This window comes from Henckelia pumila, chromosome 2 (assembly GCF_033568475.1).
Source record: "Henckelia pumila isolate YLH828 chromosome 2, ASM3356847v2, whole genome shotgun sequence".
Classification (NCBI taxonomy): domain Eukaryota; kingdom Viridiplantae; phylum Streptophyta; class Magnoliopsida; order Lamiales; family Gesneriaceae; genus Henckelia; species Henckelia pumila.
In genome coordinates this window covers 118,354,440-118,371,578 of record NC_133121.1, presented here as the reverse complement: position 1 = coordinate 118,371,578, position 17,139 = coordinate 118,354,440, and the positions used below count along the sequence as shown (strand labels likewise).

Below are 17,139 nucleotides of genomic sequence, written 5' to 3'. Positions count from 1 at the left end.
ACGTGACAGGCAAACATGGGCAACTACCACACCCACGATCCAGATCGTGGCCACTATCCTGGAATTGCGGGGTGACACTCTCACTCCAAGGCCTTTAAATATCTGGTAACAAATATTGGTAGAGGTATGTTCACTTAAAGTTCCAAAGCACTATATTCATTTTTCTCTAAAAAGCCCACTCTATTTCTAAGTCTAACTTAAGCATCGGAGTGGCCCCGCCGGAACTTCCTCCGGCTTCCCACTAACGTGCTTTTTATCCCCTTCTTTGGTGTGCAGTTCATCTCAATTAAGGAAGGGCAGTCCATATATCACTTTCATTAGTCCGGTCACCACATCAGGCCCACAACACTACCCTGATAGCCCGGGCCCTGATTTTACAAACCATCATCAAAAACTATAATAGGAAAAACAAACAAACGATATGCAAGTTGAAGCAAACAGCTCACGATTGATTCACAGGCCAATAATTATGATCATCACATGATTTTGTGTAATAACATGTATCTATGTACGTATGTATGTGTGTGTGTGTGAAAGTGGACCACTTGCAATAAAGTGTATGGCGGAATCAATTCCAAGAAAAAGTTTGGTTTTAGGATATTGCTAGTTTCGAGCATCTATTTAAATCTCAATCCAGAAAAGAATCTATTTTTTGATAAGAGTGACTCGAATAATTTTTTTAAAAAAATGAAATGTGAAAACGATACGTATTATTTTTATTAAAAACTAATAAAAAATTAAATGTTTTGCTTGACTTGTTAAATGTTCACTGAGTCTCATCTCATGACCATCCTGAGCAGCAAATATTTTTCGGGATATTGGTGAAAAATTATTTTATACTCAGTAAAAAGTTTAATTCAGAAAAATATTGAAATTTTTATGGACAGATAACAATTATTTTCTTTCTATGGGCCGATATTATGTTTATCTTTTATCTCGTCGGTATTCTTATCGTACCATTTGATTCGAGTTCTACAAAATTATTTTATCCATAATTTCAAATTTAATTTAGTTAGTATTCATATAGTATAAATTCTTTTGTATTGGCCATTTTCCAAGTGAGATATAACACTTCTTAAACTTACCCATTCTAATGGATTGGGTCCAAATTATACTTTGCCCAGGCCCTTCACAGCCCAGAATCGTATTAGCATAACTTCTCGAGCTTAGCTTCATTAGCAGCGTCCAAAGTTTACCTACGCTTTTTTTTTATGGCTAAACTCAAAGAGGTCTTGTTCTGGAATGGGCCGGGATTTTTACAAACGGGCCTTCCTCCCCCTCCCAACCCACTAACTTACGGGCTTGGTGTTTCCAGATCCAGTATTCCGGTTCGTGGGGCATGTCTAGGAGTGGATTCATACAAGGAAAAACACTAGACTGATTTGCGAAAATAACGTGTTTGTGCTTATTTGTTTTACAGTTTAAAATGCGTATTTTATTTTATTTTTTACGTGGGAACTCGTGGCCACTACTTTTGATGCGCACTGCGTAAATCTTTGGACTAACGCAATAGCCTGCAAACTACATTAGCCAAGTAAACCACACTAGGCAAGCCCTGTGACAGGCTAGTCCAAGAAGGTGTTGGTAGGGGGAATCGAACTCATGACCTCTGGCCAAGAGTTCACCTGCTCCACCAACTTGGACACCCTCTTGGGGCTTTAAAATGCGACGTTACATTCAAATTATAAAATTATTTCAAATGAGAGATCTTTTCATTGGTGCATTTTTGATGATTTTATAATTTTAAAGATAATGTATAATAGTGTGTAATCTTCCTTGTATGACTCTAAATTTAATACAAATACTAGTTCTTACGACCTTTAATTTGCCAGTTTCCTTTATTTGGATTGTACATCCATGTTGGAAACAATTTTTGTTAGCAATAAAAATTAACTCATTGGATGCAATCTCAGGGTGACTAAGCATCTCATCAACACATTCAACAACAATGGCATTGTATTTATGACGATGATACAGATATAAAGTATCGTTCTTAAACAGAAAATATGTTGATTTCAAAGGAGGAATATAATCCGCAGCAGTGGATTTTCTTTCAATAAACAATCCAGGAGGAACAAAACCAAAAGGAAATAAATCTACAATCTCGATGCAAAACGGGAAATGTTTTCACATGTCACAACCCCAGAATATTCTATTAAAGAATGTACCAACTCTCTGTCAATCTTCATCAAATCAGCGGATTCTTTTCATATAAAATAATGTATGTTAAGGTTTCTTTTTGCAGCACGATATATAGCAAACTTGTTTTCATTTTCGTGCTCTTTCTTGTCATAGCTTCTTCATGTGTGTGCCTTTTTGTTAATTATTTTGGGAATGGATCGCGCCGAGACTGCTAAGAACAACTCTACTGCTATCCCAGCAGCATTTCGAGGCCTACGGGTGCTACTGGTTGATAACAATACAGAAACCTTGTTAAACACAGCATTAATCCTGGAAGGCTATTCTTACAAAGGTACATCTTATTGTAAGTTTATATTACATCAGATTCCTAGTTGTTGTAACAGGCCTAATCTTTTTCTTGATCTCTTCCAGTTACAACTACTGAACTTGCACCTGTGGCACTATCCATTCTCCAGGAACGTAGAGATCGGTTTGATCTTATCATGGCTGATTTCGACATGCCAGAAATGGACGGTCTCAAGTTTATTGAGAGCATACAGTTGATTAAGGACTTTCCTATGCTATGTAAGATGTAGATTACCTCAAAAAATACCATGTCTTTCTCAGAATTTCTTTCGGCAAAAACTTAGGTTTCTGACAAAAGTGTACTTCTTTTAGTGATGTCTTCTGAATTAAGGAAGGATGTGGTAAAAGAAGCCATAGCTAAGGGGGCATGCTACTTTATTAGAAAACCGATTTCCCCGGGGAAACTCAGGAACGTATGGCAGCATGTTTACAAAAGGAGAAGGGATGAAATTACCAAAGATGGTCGAGAAAATGTAACTGAAAGTGAGAAAATGATCGAGTCTAAAGGAGTGGATACTGTGAAGGGATGTGCTGTAGGTGAACAGGAAAACGAGTACACGGGGTTCAACGATCAAATCAAGAATAACCTTGACAAACAATTCAATGTAAAAGAAGGAACTAAATTGTCTGAAATCTGCATAGACAAATCTGTGTCAGCAGAAAATGATGACTCAGAACTCAAAAGAAAAAGAACAAGAATGGTTAGTGATGACTTTGAACAAGAGAATTCAAGTAACATGAAGCCTTGTGCAGGTGAAGGGAAGAAAATGAAAGGTGAAGAGAAAACCAGTGAAAATATTGCAAGCTCGAGCTCGACTACAATTCTTCCGCTCAAGTTCAATGAAGATATCAGTGCTATAGGACATAAAGGTACATATTTTGGATTTTCCTAGTTTAATTATCATGTTGTGAGTAAAACGCATTTTCTTCCTTCACACACCTTGAATTTGTTTCCTTATGCGCGGTTCAGAAATGTGCCCTGAAGCTGACGGGATACAATGGGTGATGGGGGTGCCTAATTCTGAGGAATTATCCCACAAATTTGAAGGGAAGCTTAATTCTAGCTACCGGACAAAGGAGTTACCTGTTCCTGCTATATCAAGTTATTTCACAAAAATTATGGATTCGAGCCACCTCCCCGCGACGCTTAAGAGCGAAGCAAATATCAGAAAGGAGGAAAACCAATTCCAAACAATAGACAATACAACGGTCGAACTCGGCAAAATAAAGCAAGCAGCCAATGTTCCACCTACTGCAAGTGATATTGGAGGTGGTTCTGAATAGATAAGCTCTCTGATTGGGAACTATAAGAGTCACGAACAGAGCGATTAGTTCAGATTTGAGTTTTAAATTCACTGCACAGTCTGTATCATTCATTTTAGCCGAGTTCACAACTAGTTAGAGAGTTGGGATTGTTCATTATATGATCTTGTGATAAATTACTACAAAATGGATTTGCAAGTAGAAAATTAATAATTTTCTTGAAATGTCAATCGTGAATGTTGGGACATAGAGAACATAATCATTTCCTCGAGGACAACAATTATGAAATAACAATTCATTTTATCGCTCAGATTAGATGTTGATTTAGGCAGCTAGCAGCACACCTGATATGGATAAAAAACTGAATCCGAAATTGGAATGAAAACCGTGTGAAACATAATCTTTAGCCACAAACTATTCTTAAGTTTTAAGACCCCAATTATAAATACAAAAACAACTTAATTTATACAGATTAATGGAACATCGGTTCTGTAACCGAAATAATTGGATCTAGAACTGTAGTCAGACCTATCAGTAATACTGACCTAATCAATAATTTTCAGTTGTACTTTTTAACATACTCAAATCAATGGCGGTGAATAAAATGTATCAAGAGATACAAAGATAAGTAGGTTATGAACGACTTTCGAACTCAATCATAGAGGTAGATTAGTCACATCTATTGATTCTACTAAGTACAATGCAAGCAAATGTTTCCAATATACTACCTAGAGATTAGAGAAGCAAAAACAATGCCACAACGATTTCTGTAGAACAGCATGAACAACTGTTTCTAAACCTGGCTTGCGCTGCAATACGGTTGAATTTAAAATTCAATGTCGTCTTTGAGTCTCCATGTCTTCTAGTATCGAGTTCGAGCCAGGAGCATTGGCTTCCGAATTGTGAGAATGGATGTACACACTCTCAAGTTCTGATGGAGCTACAGAGAGACGGTTAGGGTTGGTTGCCTGTGTCTCGGCCAGCATGTTGAAATACGCATGAGGTGCCCAGCCTGCTTATCCCAGACATTATATTAAAAATAGCTTTTCGAAAATTGGTATGATATCGTAGGAACAGGTTTTTTCCTATAGTAAATGTGACCACCATCATGCAGTAATAATTTTTTTCCAAGAACTATATCACTGACTCGAGTGTTGTGCTGCCACTGTGACTAAAAAAAGCTCGAAGAAGGCAAATACCGTCTACGTCATAAGGCGGTGGAAAGAACTGCAAGTAACAGAATGAGGCAACTGTCAACCCTGCACGTAGAGAAATTCCGAACATAGTATGAATACATACAGAAATGAATTTTAACAAATAACTTAAACTTGGGTGGTAGTTGCAATTTCGTATTTTAAGTACATAGCAAGCCTCCAGCAAACACATCTTGCCAATGGTGCCAATAATCATAGTATGAATACATACAGAAATGAATTTTAACAAATAAATTAAACTTTTGTGGTAGTTGCAATTTCGTATTTTAAGTACCTAGCAAGCCTCCAGCAAACACATCTTGCCAATGGTGCCAATAATCATCAACTCGTGAAACTGCAACTAATGCCGCTAAGAGTAAAGGCACAAAGATGATGCAGAGCTTTGCGATATGGCCTCTACGATCAAACACTTTGATTTTACCCGACAGGTACCAGGCCAGAAAGCCAAGACCAGCAAACGACCCTAAGAATAAGATTATCCCAGATGCCATAAGCTCCATTACATCGTTTGAGAAACCGAACTACTATATATAGCTTTCTATTCAGGCCTTCCACTAATCAGAACACGGACAACAAATCAACACAAAAACATTAATTAATAAGACTATGACTGAACTTGAATGTCGAAAAAGGTCCAGCTGTCAGAAGCAAGATATATTTCAAACCAATTTCTCTCCATGTTATGCTGAAGTTAGAGATGAAGTAAAGTTTTATACTAATTGAGTTAGCTGCAGATTTTATCACCTGCATTGAGTTGACGGTCAAGTTAAATTATCGGTACAATGTCTCATTTACTTTGATTAAAAGACCTTAACAAACAAATGTGATTACACAACTTTACTCCATATCCTAGGCCCAGAGGTACGATCAGACACAAAGATTGACAAATTCAGTACCATGTTGCTTGCCAAAATGCCCAGGATGACACAATGCATAATCAATTCTCGGATATCCTCCCACAGATTTCAAAATCACATTCTCATTTTACAAAATGACGAAAGAAAGGCTGCAAGACATGTTAGATGAATGGAATGGGAATCTATTCAAGTTCTATTAGAGTTAAACATATGATATTTTACCAAAAAAATAACAAGAATATGTGTTGCTTCTAGAATCCTAGATTAGTTAGAAAAACACCAAGTTGAAGCAATAAGGAGAAAAACTTCAAAGTTGATTTGATAACACAAATGTAGAATAGATATTGCACTGTTGCATTATCTTATAAATAGAAGATACAAAGACGGTGATCTTTCGGAGGATATGAAATTATTGAACTCGTAACACGTATTGAAGAAGGTAGAGAGAGTATAGTCACATGAAGTGTGCCCGCTTGGAAAACTTTTGTGCCCTTCTTTAATAACGCTTTTCAATCCAGTACACTGAACGTTCCCTGTGATATTATGAAAAACCTATCCACCAAATACAGAGGTGACATTACTTAATCTTGCTAGTAAAAACGTCCATATGAAAAAGGTTTTGGCCATAATAGTGAATGCAAACCACAGGACGTACCCCTACACCATCTGGAAAGCAGCGCCAAAAGAAGTCTGGTCGAGGTCGGCCAACACCGTCTTTGATTGCATCAGTAAGAACACCAGTTATAAGTACAGAAAACAGCAGGCCTGAGAGTGTGTACAAAGAAGACATGATTGCACTTCCATAATAATCATCTATGCATGTGACAAAGAAAACAACTGTGATTATAGAAAAGAGAAAATCATACCCAATGTTGCCTGGTGCAAATCATAGACATCTCGCCGAATAAAGTAAAAGGTGATGATGACAGCGAGAGGCGATACTACAGCAATTAGCTTTATCACATAAACATAGCAAGTGTTAATCAATTCTCGAGATTATACCAAAGATATTGCCTCTTATCATCATATCTAGATCCAACAGATACAAAATCAATGATTTGATATAGCATACCGGAACAGCCCAGAATGGCACAGTATTATCTTTCAATGGGTATTTCAGGTCTGTCATCATTTCCGCTCCAACAAATCGATAAAATGGATTAATCACATTAAGGATGATTTCTATCACCACAAGAAGCATGAGAATAAGCCAATCGTGCATGTGGAACCTGGCAACTCTGGCTCCATGAGACCTTATAGTATGGGCACCCAGCTGAATTTCTGGCATTTTGACCCCTTAAAATACTAATGTATATGAAATGTCAGTCTTTAAAAAAAAAGTATATGAAATGTCAGTGGTAAACAACCAATCGTTAGTAGGAACCATCTTCGGCGTGAAAATTTCATTTCAGCAATTCACCCTAATTTCAATGGCCTGTCACCCAGGATAGCATGTACTTGGCACCACTTAAAAGAGTTTATTGACAACTAGACTTATCACAGTTATTTAAATACAATTAGTGAAAACTGATGAAATCATCAAGATAGTTAGATCCTAACATATAGAAAAAAGCTACCGAAAAAACTTATCAAAAATTCATACGAACACAAGTTTTTTATTTATTTATTTTTTTTTTCACGTTTTCACCTCCAACTTCCAAGATCCGCATTGTTATGATTTTGACCCAAATCACCAGTATGAGTGAGTTTATAAAGGTCTACTGCAAACTTAAGTGGCAACTTGAATCGAAATGTTAGGATGATTTAAATGAGTCTGTGAGGATGTACAATGCCTCCTCCACCAACAAGGGCTGATAATTTTCATAAAGCAATCATGTATGAGAACTAATTGCTAGCCAAGTCAAAACACTAATTTTACATTGTATGAAATTTGGAATTAATAGGACAATATGAGACAATACAAAATATGTTTAAATACTATTTGTGTATGGACTGTGCTTTCACGAGTATAGGCCAACTAGTCGCACAAAAATCATAAATAAAATAGTATTTCTTGTTTTATGTACAACATAGTACCTTATCCAAGGCACAGGGCAGGCGGAAAAGCGACAATAAAATAATGTGCGTAGATCACATGCGAAAGCGGAAGATTATTTTCAAGCTTCGGAATCCGATACGTTTCGTATGAGACAGAGATTCAGCATAAAAAAGTCACTAGTTATTAAGAATAAACTGCCTGCTACACGAATTAACACTTAATGAAACGTAACTCGGCAAAACCAACCGTCAGAAACCAAACAGATTTGTGACTTTTTACAACAAATTGAAGAAGAAACTTGTGTTTCTTTCTCAAAACTTCATTTTCTGAGAAGCAAACTCGAAGTACGGAAATGGAGAAATGCAAACAAATCTTCGAATACTAAAATCTAATTGCAAAAGCAAAAATGAATAAAAACGAAAAAACAAAAAACAGTCGCTATTCTAATCCGACGGAAGACAAAATCAACTCCTCAAAAACACTTCACAAATATTACATCACAGAAGACGAACAGTTAACACTAAACAACATAAAAAAACAGAAAAATTAGATTTAAAAAAAAAAGGAGAGAGAGAAGAGAACATGGATTCACCTGAAGAGCGTATCACTGTCAGTACTGCGTGTCGAGAGAGAAATCCAGATATTTATGAACGGATAATTCTGTAGGTAATTTCAAAATGAAAGGAAAAGAGAAGGGGAGAGGATCCAAGCGGAGAGGTTACATATTCACCAAATCTGTTGCGCGAATTGCTGTATGTTTTGGCTTTTATAATTTGGACCGTTATCTCAATTTTCAGGTAACAACGATAAAAGAGAACGCGTGGGGCAACGGCGTGGGGGGCCATGGGATTGGGATGGGCCTTCTTCTTTTACTAATATCAAAAGAAAGTGCACACCAAAATATAAAGTAACCTGCTATTAATCATATCATACTTAATTTAAACGAGTAAATTCTGTATAAGATATAAAAAAAACATATGAAAAAATATAATTTTTTATTATTTTTTATCGTGGATATGAATCGAATTGATCTTAGATAAATTTACGAGAAGTCTAATAAGTTATAAGAGAGACATACTTGTTAGTTTAATAAAATATATTGTTCATATCAACGATTTTGATCAAAGATAGGTTAAATTGTCAAAAAAAAAAAATCAAAGATAGGTTAAATATCAATAATTATAATATAGTATTATTTATGTCATTATCTTATTAACATGCATTAGTAATACAAATCACCATTATTTTTATCTATCTTTTTTATCATTACATTGAAGAGCGGCTTTGAAATTATATATTTAGAATGTTGGTAATTTAAAATGGTTCTTCCTTATTAATCGTCTCTCATTCTAATTCCTTTTATCAACACGTTATGTATGCACGTAGCCAAAAAAGGGCAAAAAATAAAAATAAAAAGTGGTATTCTCGAATTTTTCAACCACGCAAAGGAAAAAAAGCAACAGGCCTTGAGCCTAGCTTGTGTGTGTACAAAGGTTAACATTTAACAACATGATTTTGCAAGAAGTCTAATTAGTAATTACCCTTGCATGCATGTTTACAAAGCCATGGTCGCTTTGTTTAAATAAAAAAATACATATCTTCAGCTGGTTTTGTCAAATATAAACTTAATTATATATTTTTTTAATCTAAACAATCATTTAAAATGGCATACTCAATAAATTGTTTTTGTAAACCTAATAATAATTTGTATTCAAAGAGGGTCCGGCCCGTTCCATGATATGAAATGTAAGTGAAGGAAGAGACATACAAGTATATAACGCACATTCAAATAGAGAATGAATCACGTTAGAATTCAGTAACAGCAAGATATTAATTACACATAAAAAAAAAAAAAAAAAAAACTACAAAATTGATTTCATATACCATAACCAACCCACACCAAGAATGGAATTACAAGTTTACAACTTCAAATAAAATTAATGAATTTGCTACGAACACACATATTTCTAAGCTATCTATTCCCAGACTCCATGGAATCGATAGTTGAGTCTAAATTGTAATACACTGAGTTCCGATGAATCGTCGACCGCTGTCGAGTCACACCTTCAAGGGTTACATTCTGTAAGCTGATTCCTTGTCCAGCCTGCGGCTCAGCCGATCTCATGTTTGCGCGAGATTCCTCCACCGCTCGGAAATATGCGTATGGACTCCATCCTTGAATGCAACCGATGGATTAAATAAGAGGATTTCTTGAAATTATACAGATACAATTGCTGAAAATTGAATTACAGATGTTGCATAAGGTTTCCTTATCTAAAGTTACATTCACATATATAATATACCTTGTGTGTGGTATGGAGGTGGGAAGAACTGCAAGTAGCAAAATGTAGCCACAACAAGACCTAAAACAAAATGCAGACATCAGTAACACGACAACGTATAAAACATGATCGATCGTTTAAACTTCTTTAGTTCAAGAATCGCGATGTTAAAATGATAACATACCAAGGAGACCTCCGGCAAACACATCTTGCCAATGATGCTTATAGTCGTCCACACGCGAAATTCCAACGAGGCATGCAGCTAGAATAGGTAGGAAAACGATGCATAGTTTCGCGACATGGCCTCTCCTATCAAAGCATTTGATTTTCCCCGACAAGTATAATGCTAGAAAACCAAGGCCAGCAAACGACCCTGAAAAGCATATCCCCAAAATCTGTGAGATTGATTTCGAAGCAAATGGCTGTGCTAAAAATTAATGAGGAAGTTGGAATTCGAAGTGAGCGTATTTTAAGATTTTCAAAGAATTTTATTGTATGTCATCACTCAAGCAAAGAAAGTTTGAGACGTATAAAGTCTTAAAACATGTATTTTAAACTATAGCAATTCAAGTGTCATGTGTGATAGCATTGAGTCGGCATTGACATACACCAAACAAACCCCAGAGAACGAATAACAAACGAACGAACAATCATAAGCGACTGGGATTCCCGCAAAAAGGGTTAAAACCATAAATCAGTAGAACTTACATGAAGTATGTCCACTTGGAAAACTCTTGTGCCCTTCTTTTAAATCACTGTCTTTACCATGGCACACGACGTCGCCCCATTGATCGTACTTCTGTTGAATAAGAAATATATAAAAATTAACGGGAAAGCCTCTCTTATATACTGTATACTCCAAATTGTGCACTTTCGAAGATTAAAGATGGATGCATCAAGAAACTCCAAAGGATAGAAAAATATAATAGCTGACCACAATCCACAAATGCGTGAACCTTCAAAACAAAAATCATTTGATGATGAAATAAGTATTCACTCAGAATCTAAGATGACATACAAAATTCCCGTCAGGAAAGCAACGCCAGAAAAAATCAGGACGAGGCCTGCCAACTGCATTTTTTATCGCATCTGTGAGGACCCCGGTTATCAAAACAGCGAACAAGATTCCTGCAGTTCAGTAATTCAAGCTGTCAAAATATATGTAAAACGATCTAGCTAGCACCAAGTACGACAGAAAGTTGAAATGGTATATTACCTAGTATGGCATGGTGCAGATCATAGACGTCCCTTCGTCGAATATAATATAGAAGGAAAATAGCAAAAGGCAGCAAAACTGCATACAGCTATTCACAAGAAAGTGATATCATTAGTACCTGGTTTCCGACAACTCTTAGAACAAAACCACACTACCAAATCTAACGTGTGAAAAATTAAGAAGTTATTCGGGTTGTTTTCAAGTGTACTCACAGGAACTGCCCATACTGGCACTGTGTCGTCTTTCATAGGATACCTAAGATCAGTCATCATGCCCTCTCCAACAAAACGATAGAAAGGGTGCATTAGATATAGCGTGATCTCTATTATTGCAAGTAGTATCAATGTAAGCCAATCATGCTTGTGATTCTTGAAGAGTTCCCACCCGTGGGACTTAATGGTATGTTGACACTCGATTGCAATCTCGTCCCGTTGACCCTGTTTTTAGAAATGAATGAACTTTGAATCGAAGTTGATATTGTCTGTGTGCATAAAGATCCTTTAAACACTCGAATATAAAGAGTTTGTCTCCATCAGTATTGAGAATAAAAGGTGAAGCACTTTGCTTATCCTATTGCTTGTGTCGTCAAAATATGCTGACTAATGAGGCTGATTGAAAAATCTAGTAGTAGGGGCAACTGATTGTACTACTTGCCTCCCGCTATATCGGATTTTGATTTCTGACTTCATGAACAGCAAATGCTGAAAATTTTTCTGTTATGAGTAAATCAGACTTAAAACTTGATATAAAATTTGGTGGAAACAAAGAACTTGAATCGGCATCGAAGTTAAAATCTTGCCCGGCACAAAAAATTAGCACCATTTAACTCAAAGATTTGAATTTGTTACAAATTAAAAGCATAAAATCACTGCCTCCAAATTGAGCTCAGTATCCAAAACCTTAAAAGAGTCGAAGCTGATCAGAAGTTGTGGTCTTAACCTATATCAGTTCTCGAACAATTTCACAACAAAGATGAATTTCTTGATACAAAACTGTTCTTGCATAATACAACAGAGAAAAGGGATAAGGGTCAAATGAACAAAAACGATTACAAACCTGAAACATGGTCCAAAAATTTGATGTATGACAAAAAGAAATCGAATTTCTTCAACCCACCGGTCACAATGGCAAAAAACCAAACACTTCAAGCCCAGAAAACTGGATTTGATGAAGAATTTCACCCACAAAAGGAAGAGCTCAAGTGTCAGGAAAAAATCTTCAGCAACAGTTGATTAGCAATATGGTGAATGAATAAGAAATACCCAGTGCCATAATGTTCTGACCCAATTTACAAGAAAACAGAATCTTTAACCTTGTAGTGATCCAAGAACTAAAGATGTTTTCTCTTTTGGGTTGAAGTAATTCAAGTGATTGATTGTTTAATTGTAGTACTACTACTATATATATAAAAAGAAAGAAGATCAACGATACTTTGATATTTTTTCTTGGGTAGCTAACTGGAGGCCGTTGAAATGGACCCCGAGTGCCATTACAGCAGTGCATATATTTGGTCAATGATAAAGAGAAGCATTTTATGACAAGAAATCTTCAAAATTTGTAAAAATTAATAAATTTCAAACCAAGTACACACGATCAGCCTGGGTGTGCTAACGGATTTGGATATCTAATGTAACTGAACAAAGCACCGTGAGCTATGCATTTTTTATATAAGATGATTAGCTTTTTATCTCAATGTATCGTGTGAGGTCAGATTAACATATTTTATTTAACATAAAAAAAATGCACGTTTTGCTGTGTTTTTATCGGAAAATTCTATGTCACCCCAAGGCAGGCGTGGCAATCCGTAATTGGTTAAAAATCAGTGGCCCCAGTGCTCTTTGGGGTAATATAAAACTTTCCGTTTTTATCACATTAGAGAATCCAAACACGTGTAACGAGTTTAGACTTTTAGACGTGTGATGGAACCTTTCAAACTTGACTGTTTCAAAATTACAAGTTCTGGAGATATTTGTTTCTTGTTGTCTCGATCATATTTTTGTAAACGAAACTAATTTGCCAACGAAATTATTTAATAATTCCCGGGTGTATAATAGTAATAGGTGAAAAGAATTTTAAATTATGCCTCTTGTAGTTAGGGATGGCAATGGGCGGGTCTGGGGCGGGTTTGGCTAAACCCGGGATCCGCCCCGCCTCCTTTTGGACCCGCCCCGTCCTGTGAACCCGACAGGTCCAATTCGAGTTAGATTCGTTGGATCCGTCATAAATTAAATAATTTTAAATTTATTAAAATAAAAAAATAAAAAGTTTAAAAATTAACAAATATCATTAAATTTAATTTCAAATATAGATTTTTAATATTTAAGACAAAAAAAATTATTCTCAAAAGTTTAAATTTATTAACATGTAATTAATTAATATTTATTAGCTAAAAAACATTATAATGATTTATTTTTATACTAAACATATCATAATAAAATAAATTTATTTCAATCCAATAATATTACACATTCAAATTATGGATAAAATATTAATTATTTAGTATAATAATATAATTATATATTATTAATATTACATATATATTTTATATTTATATATATACATGAATATTTTAAATTTATATATATGTAATACTTTGGCGAGGTGGGTCCGGGGCGGGTTTTGCCAAACCCGAGACCCGTCCCGGACCCGCTTATGGACCCGCTTTGGCGGGTCTAGACCCGCCCCGTCGGGACGGGTTTGATGCGGGGATGGGTTTAGACCCGTCCCATTGTCATCCCTACTTGTAATGTATCTATAATTTAAATTATGCCACTTGTATCTAGAATTTTTTTTAAAAATTACTACATCTAGATTCTTTGAATCATGATAATGTATATATTAATATATGAAAGATGTGGCTTCGAGACTGGTCGAGGCACAAGGCTGACGACCTATAAATCTCGATGATTTTATAATTTTATAAATTATATTTTTGTTTATTTTTTCATTTTTAATTTCACCGTCTAAAAGATACGAGAAATTCATATAAAATTAATGAGTGAACATCTCATGCAATGTGTGGTATTTGAGCTCAAGATCAATAGTCTTGATGTCTCACCCTCATTACTAAGTCTTGATTCATATTTTATATACTAACGGCAGTGTTTTAAAATGTGCAAGAGATAATCACTCACCACCGTGATTTTTACACATGGATGGATCCACGATTTTGATCATGGGGCCTCCTACAAGCTAAACAAAAAAAAAAAAGATAAATTATAGTATCATTTATATTCATCTAATTAAGCATCAACTGTATATTTCGAACAAAAAAAATTGACATTAAAGGAATTCGACGTTCATTAGAATTTTTAATTTTTTTTGATAACATCAATACAAAGATTTTTAGCAATTTTTCTTTCAATACATATCATGAATTCATCCAAAAGAAAATCATCCTCCATTTAATTTGCTTTAGAGCCTAGTTTGGTTAATATCCATGGCCGAGACTGGTTTTTTTTTATGACAGTTGTAAAAATTGAAAGAGTAACCACAAATACGATCACTCTAAAAACAAGATAATATATATTTGTTGTTTCTCATTTTTTTTTATTTATTTCAAATACGTTATTTTATTACTTTAAAAATATATATGTGTATATCTTCAAATATAATATATATATATATATATAGAGTTTTTTTATGGTACCTAACAATATACGCTCACTTCATGCCCATCATGTACAAGTCAACTCACCTATTATACCGGTCAACTCACCTATTGTACATGGTGAGCATGAAGTAGGCATATAGTGTTGGGCACCATAAAAAAACTCTCTCTATATATATATATATATAGATATATATATCAATTTGTTTTATACTCAATTCGTCGCATATATAAATATTTACTTATTTTTCACACATATTAACAATTTTTTTCGGAAATATAAATTGGTAAATAACTTTTCAAGTTTATCTTATTTAATGAATACTTATATGGTGTAAAAATTATTGATAGTAATCTACATATATTTAATAAAAATCCTAATAAATTATGGACATGTTAATAAAAAAAGTGGACAAATATTATTAATTATCGCACAAGTCTATATATTTTGGAAAGAAATGAAAAAGTGATTATATATGAAACAAAGAGAGTGTGTAATTTTAAAGGATAAATTTTAAAAATATCAATAAATATATAAATATTTTAGATCTTTGAAGTTGTTTCTTCAATTAATATGATAGCTTTTTTATTTTATTTTTTTATTATAATGTCATTTTATGTTATATAAAAATAAATTTTAAAATTTTCAGTAAATAAAAATTTATCATTAGTTAAAAAAAAATAACAATTTAGATATTTGATGACATTAAAGAAGAAGAGAAAAATAAGAAAACAACTAAACAAGTATGGATGTGAGAGAGAATAAGGAAAAAGGACAAAAAATAAAAGAGAGAATAAGGGGTAAAAAATAAAATAAAACTCAGACGAGGGATCGAACTTTAATTAATAGGTATAAAGTTTATTATGGAACTTTTTCCACTAAGAGGGGCCGTAGTTATATATACTTGATTCCTATAAATATTAATTTCGTAATATTCAAAAAAATTAATTTTTGGGGAGGCCACGGTCCTATGGTGGATCTGCCCCTGTTTTTACATAGGCGATACCACTAGGAGTTATTTCATTAATTGACCGCTCAGGAATTGAAAACCTCTCTTTAATCAAATTTAAAAAGAAATTACCTCTCATCAAAAAAAAAAAAAGGAAATTACCTGAAACGTCTAAGACTCTTTAAACTTAAATGCGGAAATTTTTTTTTAAAAAAAATAATAACAATACATATACGCCCATACATATATGTAATTCAAAATAAAAGATAAATAATATCAGCATGAAATAAAAATAAGTTTTGCATGCTCCAAAAACACCAAGTGCGGAAATACTAAAGTAAATGTATAATTTGCTTAAAAATTAATAACATAATAAAATATATCTGAAATAATCCTAAGTCATGCAACGGTCACGGGGCCACTGTTCCGTGAGCTCATACGTCCTCACCACCGGTAGGAGCTACATAAAAGTCATCTGTCTCACCTACACCATATAAGCGTAGTGAGCCTAGGGGCTCAATATGTCTAAACTTGAATATCAAGGTTTAAAATAATGCATCACATAATTATACTAATACATTACATGATACATGAACATGCATGGAAACATTTTCATAACATAAATGATGAATCATAAATCTTGAGCATAAACATCATCTTTCTTCATCATACATAACATAGTTGAGCATGGTATTTTTGAAACAGTCTATGGTCTTATCCGTAAGTGTGACTCTTATCTGTGCCGACTGATCAGTCTCATTAACCAACGTACGTGGCGGTGATAAATCACCTCCTATGGTAGTAAACTACCTCATAAATCATATGGTGGATAACCACCCTTATGTCACACTACATCAATTTCCATCATGAAAATATTTTATTGCTCAACACATACATAATCATAAGCATGTAAAATTTCATGAATGCATGCACTGAAAATTTGTCCGTAATATATATTTAATTGATTTGCCATAATATATACGTATACTTAAAATATTTTCATTTACTAAAATAATTAAATATATATTTCGGACTTGGGGATTTTTTTTTCATGGTTTCGGTCCAGTCTGCTGGTCTCTCTACTAAACCCCTTAACTGACTTAAAGCCCATTATCTAACTTAACCCCATAATTAATAAATAATTTTAAAAATTATAATTTTTACTAAAATAAAATACTTAAATGTTATTAGACTTAAATAAAAATATTTAGGCCCATTAACTAATTAATTCATAAAAATTCCTGGACTGGCCCAATAAAAA

The 17,139-nt window shown here is 34.2% G+C and overlaps 3 protein-coding genes and 1 long non-coding RNA gene across 5 annotated transcripts; 2 read left to right on the top strand and 2 right to left on the bottom strand.

Annotated features, from left to right (window-relative positions):
* Positions 1-2,422: 2,422 nt before the first annotated feature.
* Positions 2,423-2,929, top strand: LOC140879699 (uncharacterized). The gene is made up of 3 exons (XR_012149491.1): positions 2,423-2,473; positions 2,554-2,706; positions 2,800-2,929. It is a non-coding gene; the product is annotated as an uncharacterized lncRNA (long non-coding RNA).
* Positions 2,930-3,114: 185 nt separating this feature from the next.
* On the top strand, positions 3,115-3,863 carry LOC140879434 (uncharacterized). Its single transcript, XM_073283129.1, has 2 exons — positions 3,115-3,357; positions 3,458-3,863. The coding sequence occupies exons 1-2, from the start codon at positions 3,186-3,188 to the stop codon at positions 3,769-3,771; spliced, it is 486 nt and encodes a 161-aa protein (XP_073139230.1). The 5' UTR covers positions 3,115-3,185; the 3' UTR covers positions 3,772-3,863.
* Positions 3,864-4,228: 365 nt separating this feature from the next.
* Positions 4,229-8,562, bottom strand: LOC140882135 (lipid phosphate phosphatase 2-like). 2 transcript variants are annotated; one of them, XM_073287916.1, is made up of 8 exons: positions 8,413-8,552; positions 6,894-7,117; positions 6,688-6,775; positions 6,477-6,586; positions 6,280-6,373; positions 5,239-5,427; positions 4,950-5,009; positions 4,229-4,762 (listed from the first exon to the last, which is right to left on the bottom strand). In XM_073287916.1, exons 2-8 carry the CDS (start codon positions 7,107-7,109, stop codon positions 4,584-4,586), a joined length of 936 nt encoding a protein of 311 aa, XP_073144017.1. In that variant the 5' UTR covers positions 7,110-7,117; positions 8,413-8,552; the 3' UTR covers positions 4,229-4,583. The 2 variants fall into 2 exon arrangements, with proteins under 2 accessions (XP_073144017.1, XP_073144016.1); XM_073287915.1 differs by having other exon boundaries at positions 4,230-4,762; positions 6,894-7,126; positions 8,413-8,562.
* A 1,121-nt stretch (positions 8,563-9,683) lies between these two features.
* LOC140882134 (lipid phosphate phosphatase 2-like) lies at positions 9,684-12,731 on the bottom strand. Its single transcript, XM_073287914.1, has 8 exons — positions 12,375-12,731; positions 11,531-11,755; positions 11,319-11,406; positions 11,121-11,230; positions 10,811-10,901; positions 10,287-10,475; positions 10,124-10,183; positions 9,684-9,995 (listed from the first exon to the last, which is right to left on the bottom strand). Exons 1-8 carry the CDS (start codon positions 12,381-12,383, stop codon positions 9,793-9,795), a joined length of 975 nt encoding a protein of 324 aa, XP_073144015.1. The 5' UTR covers positions 12,384-12,731; the 3' UTR covers positions 9,684-9,792.
* Positions 12,732-17,139: the final 4,408 nt, after the last annotated feature.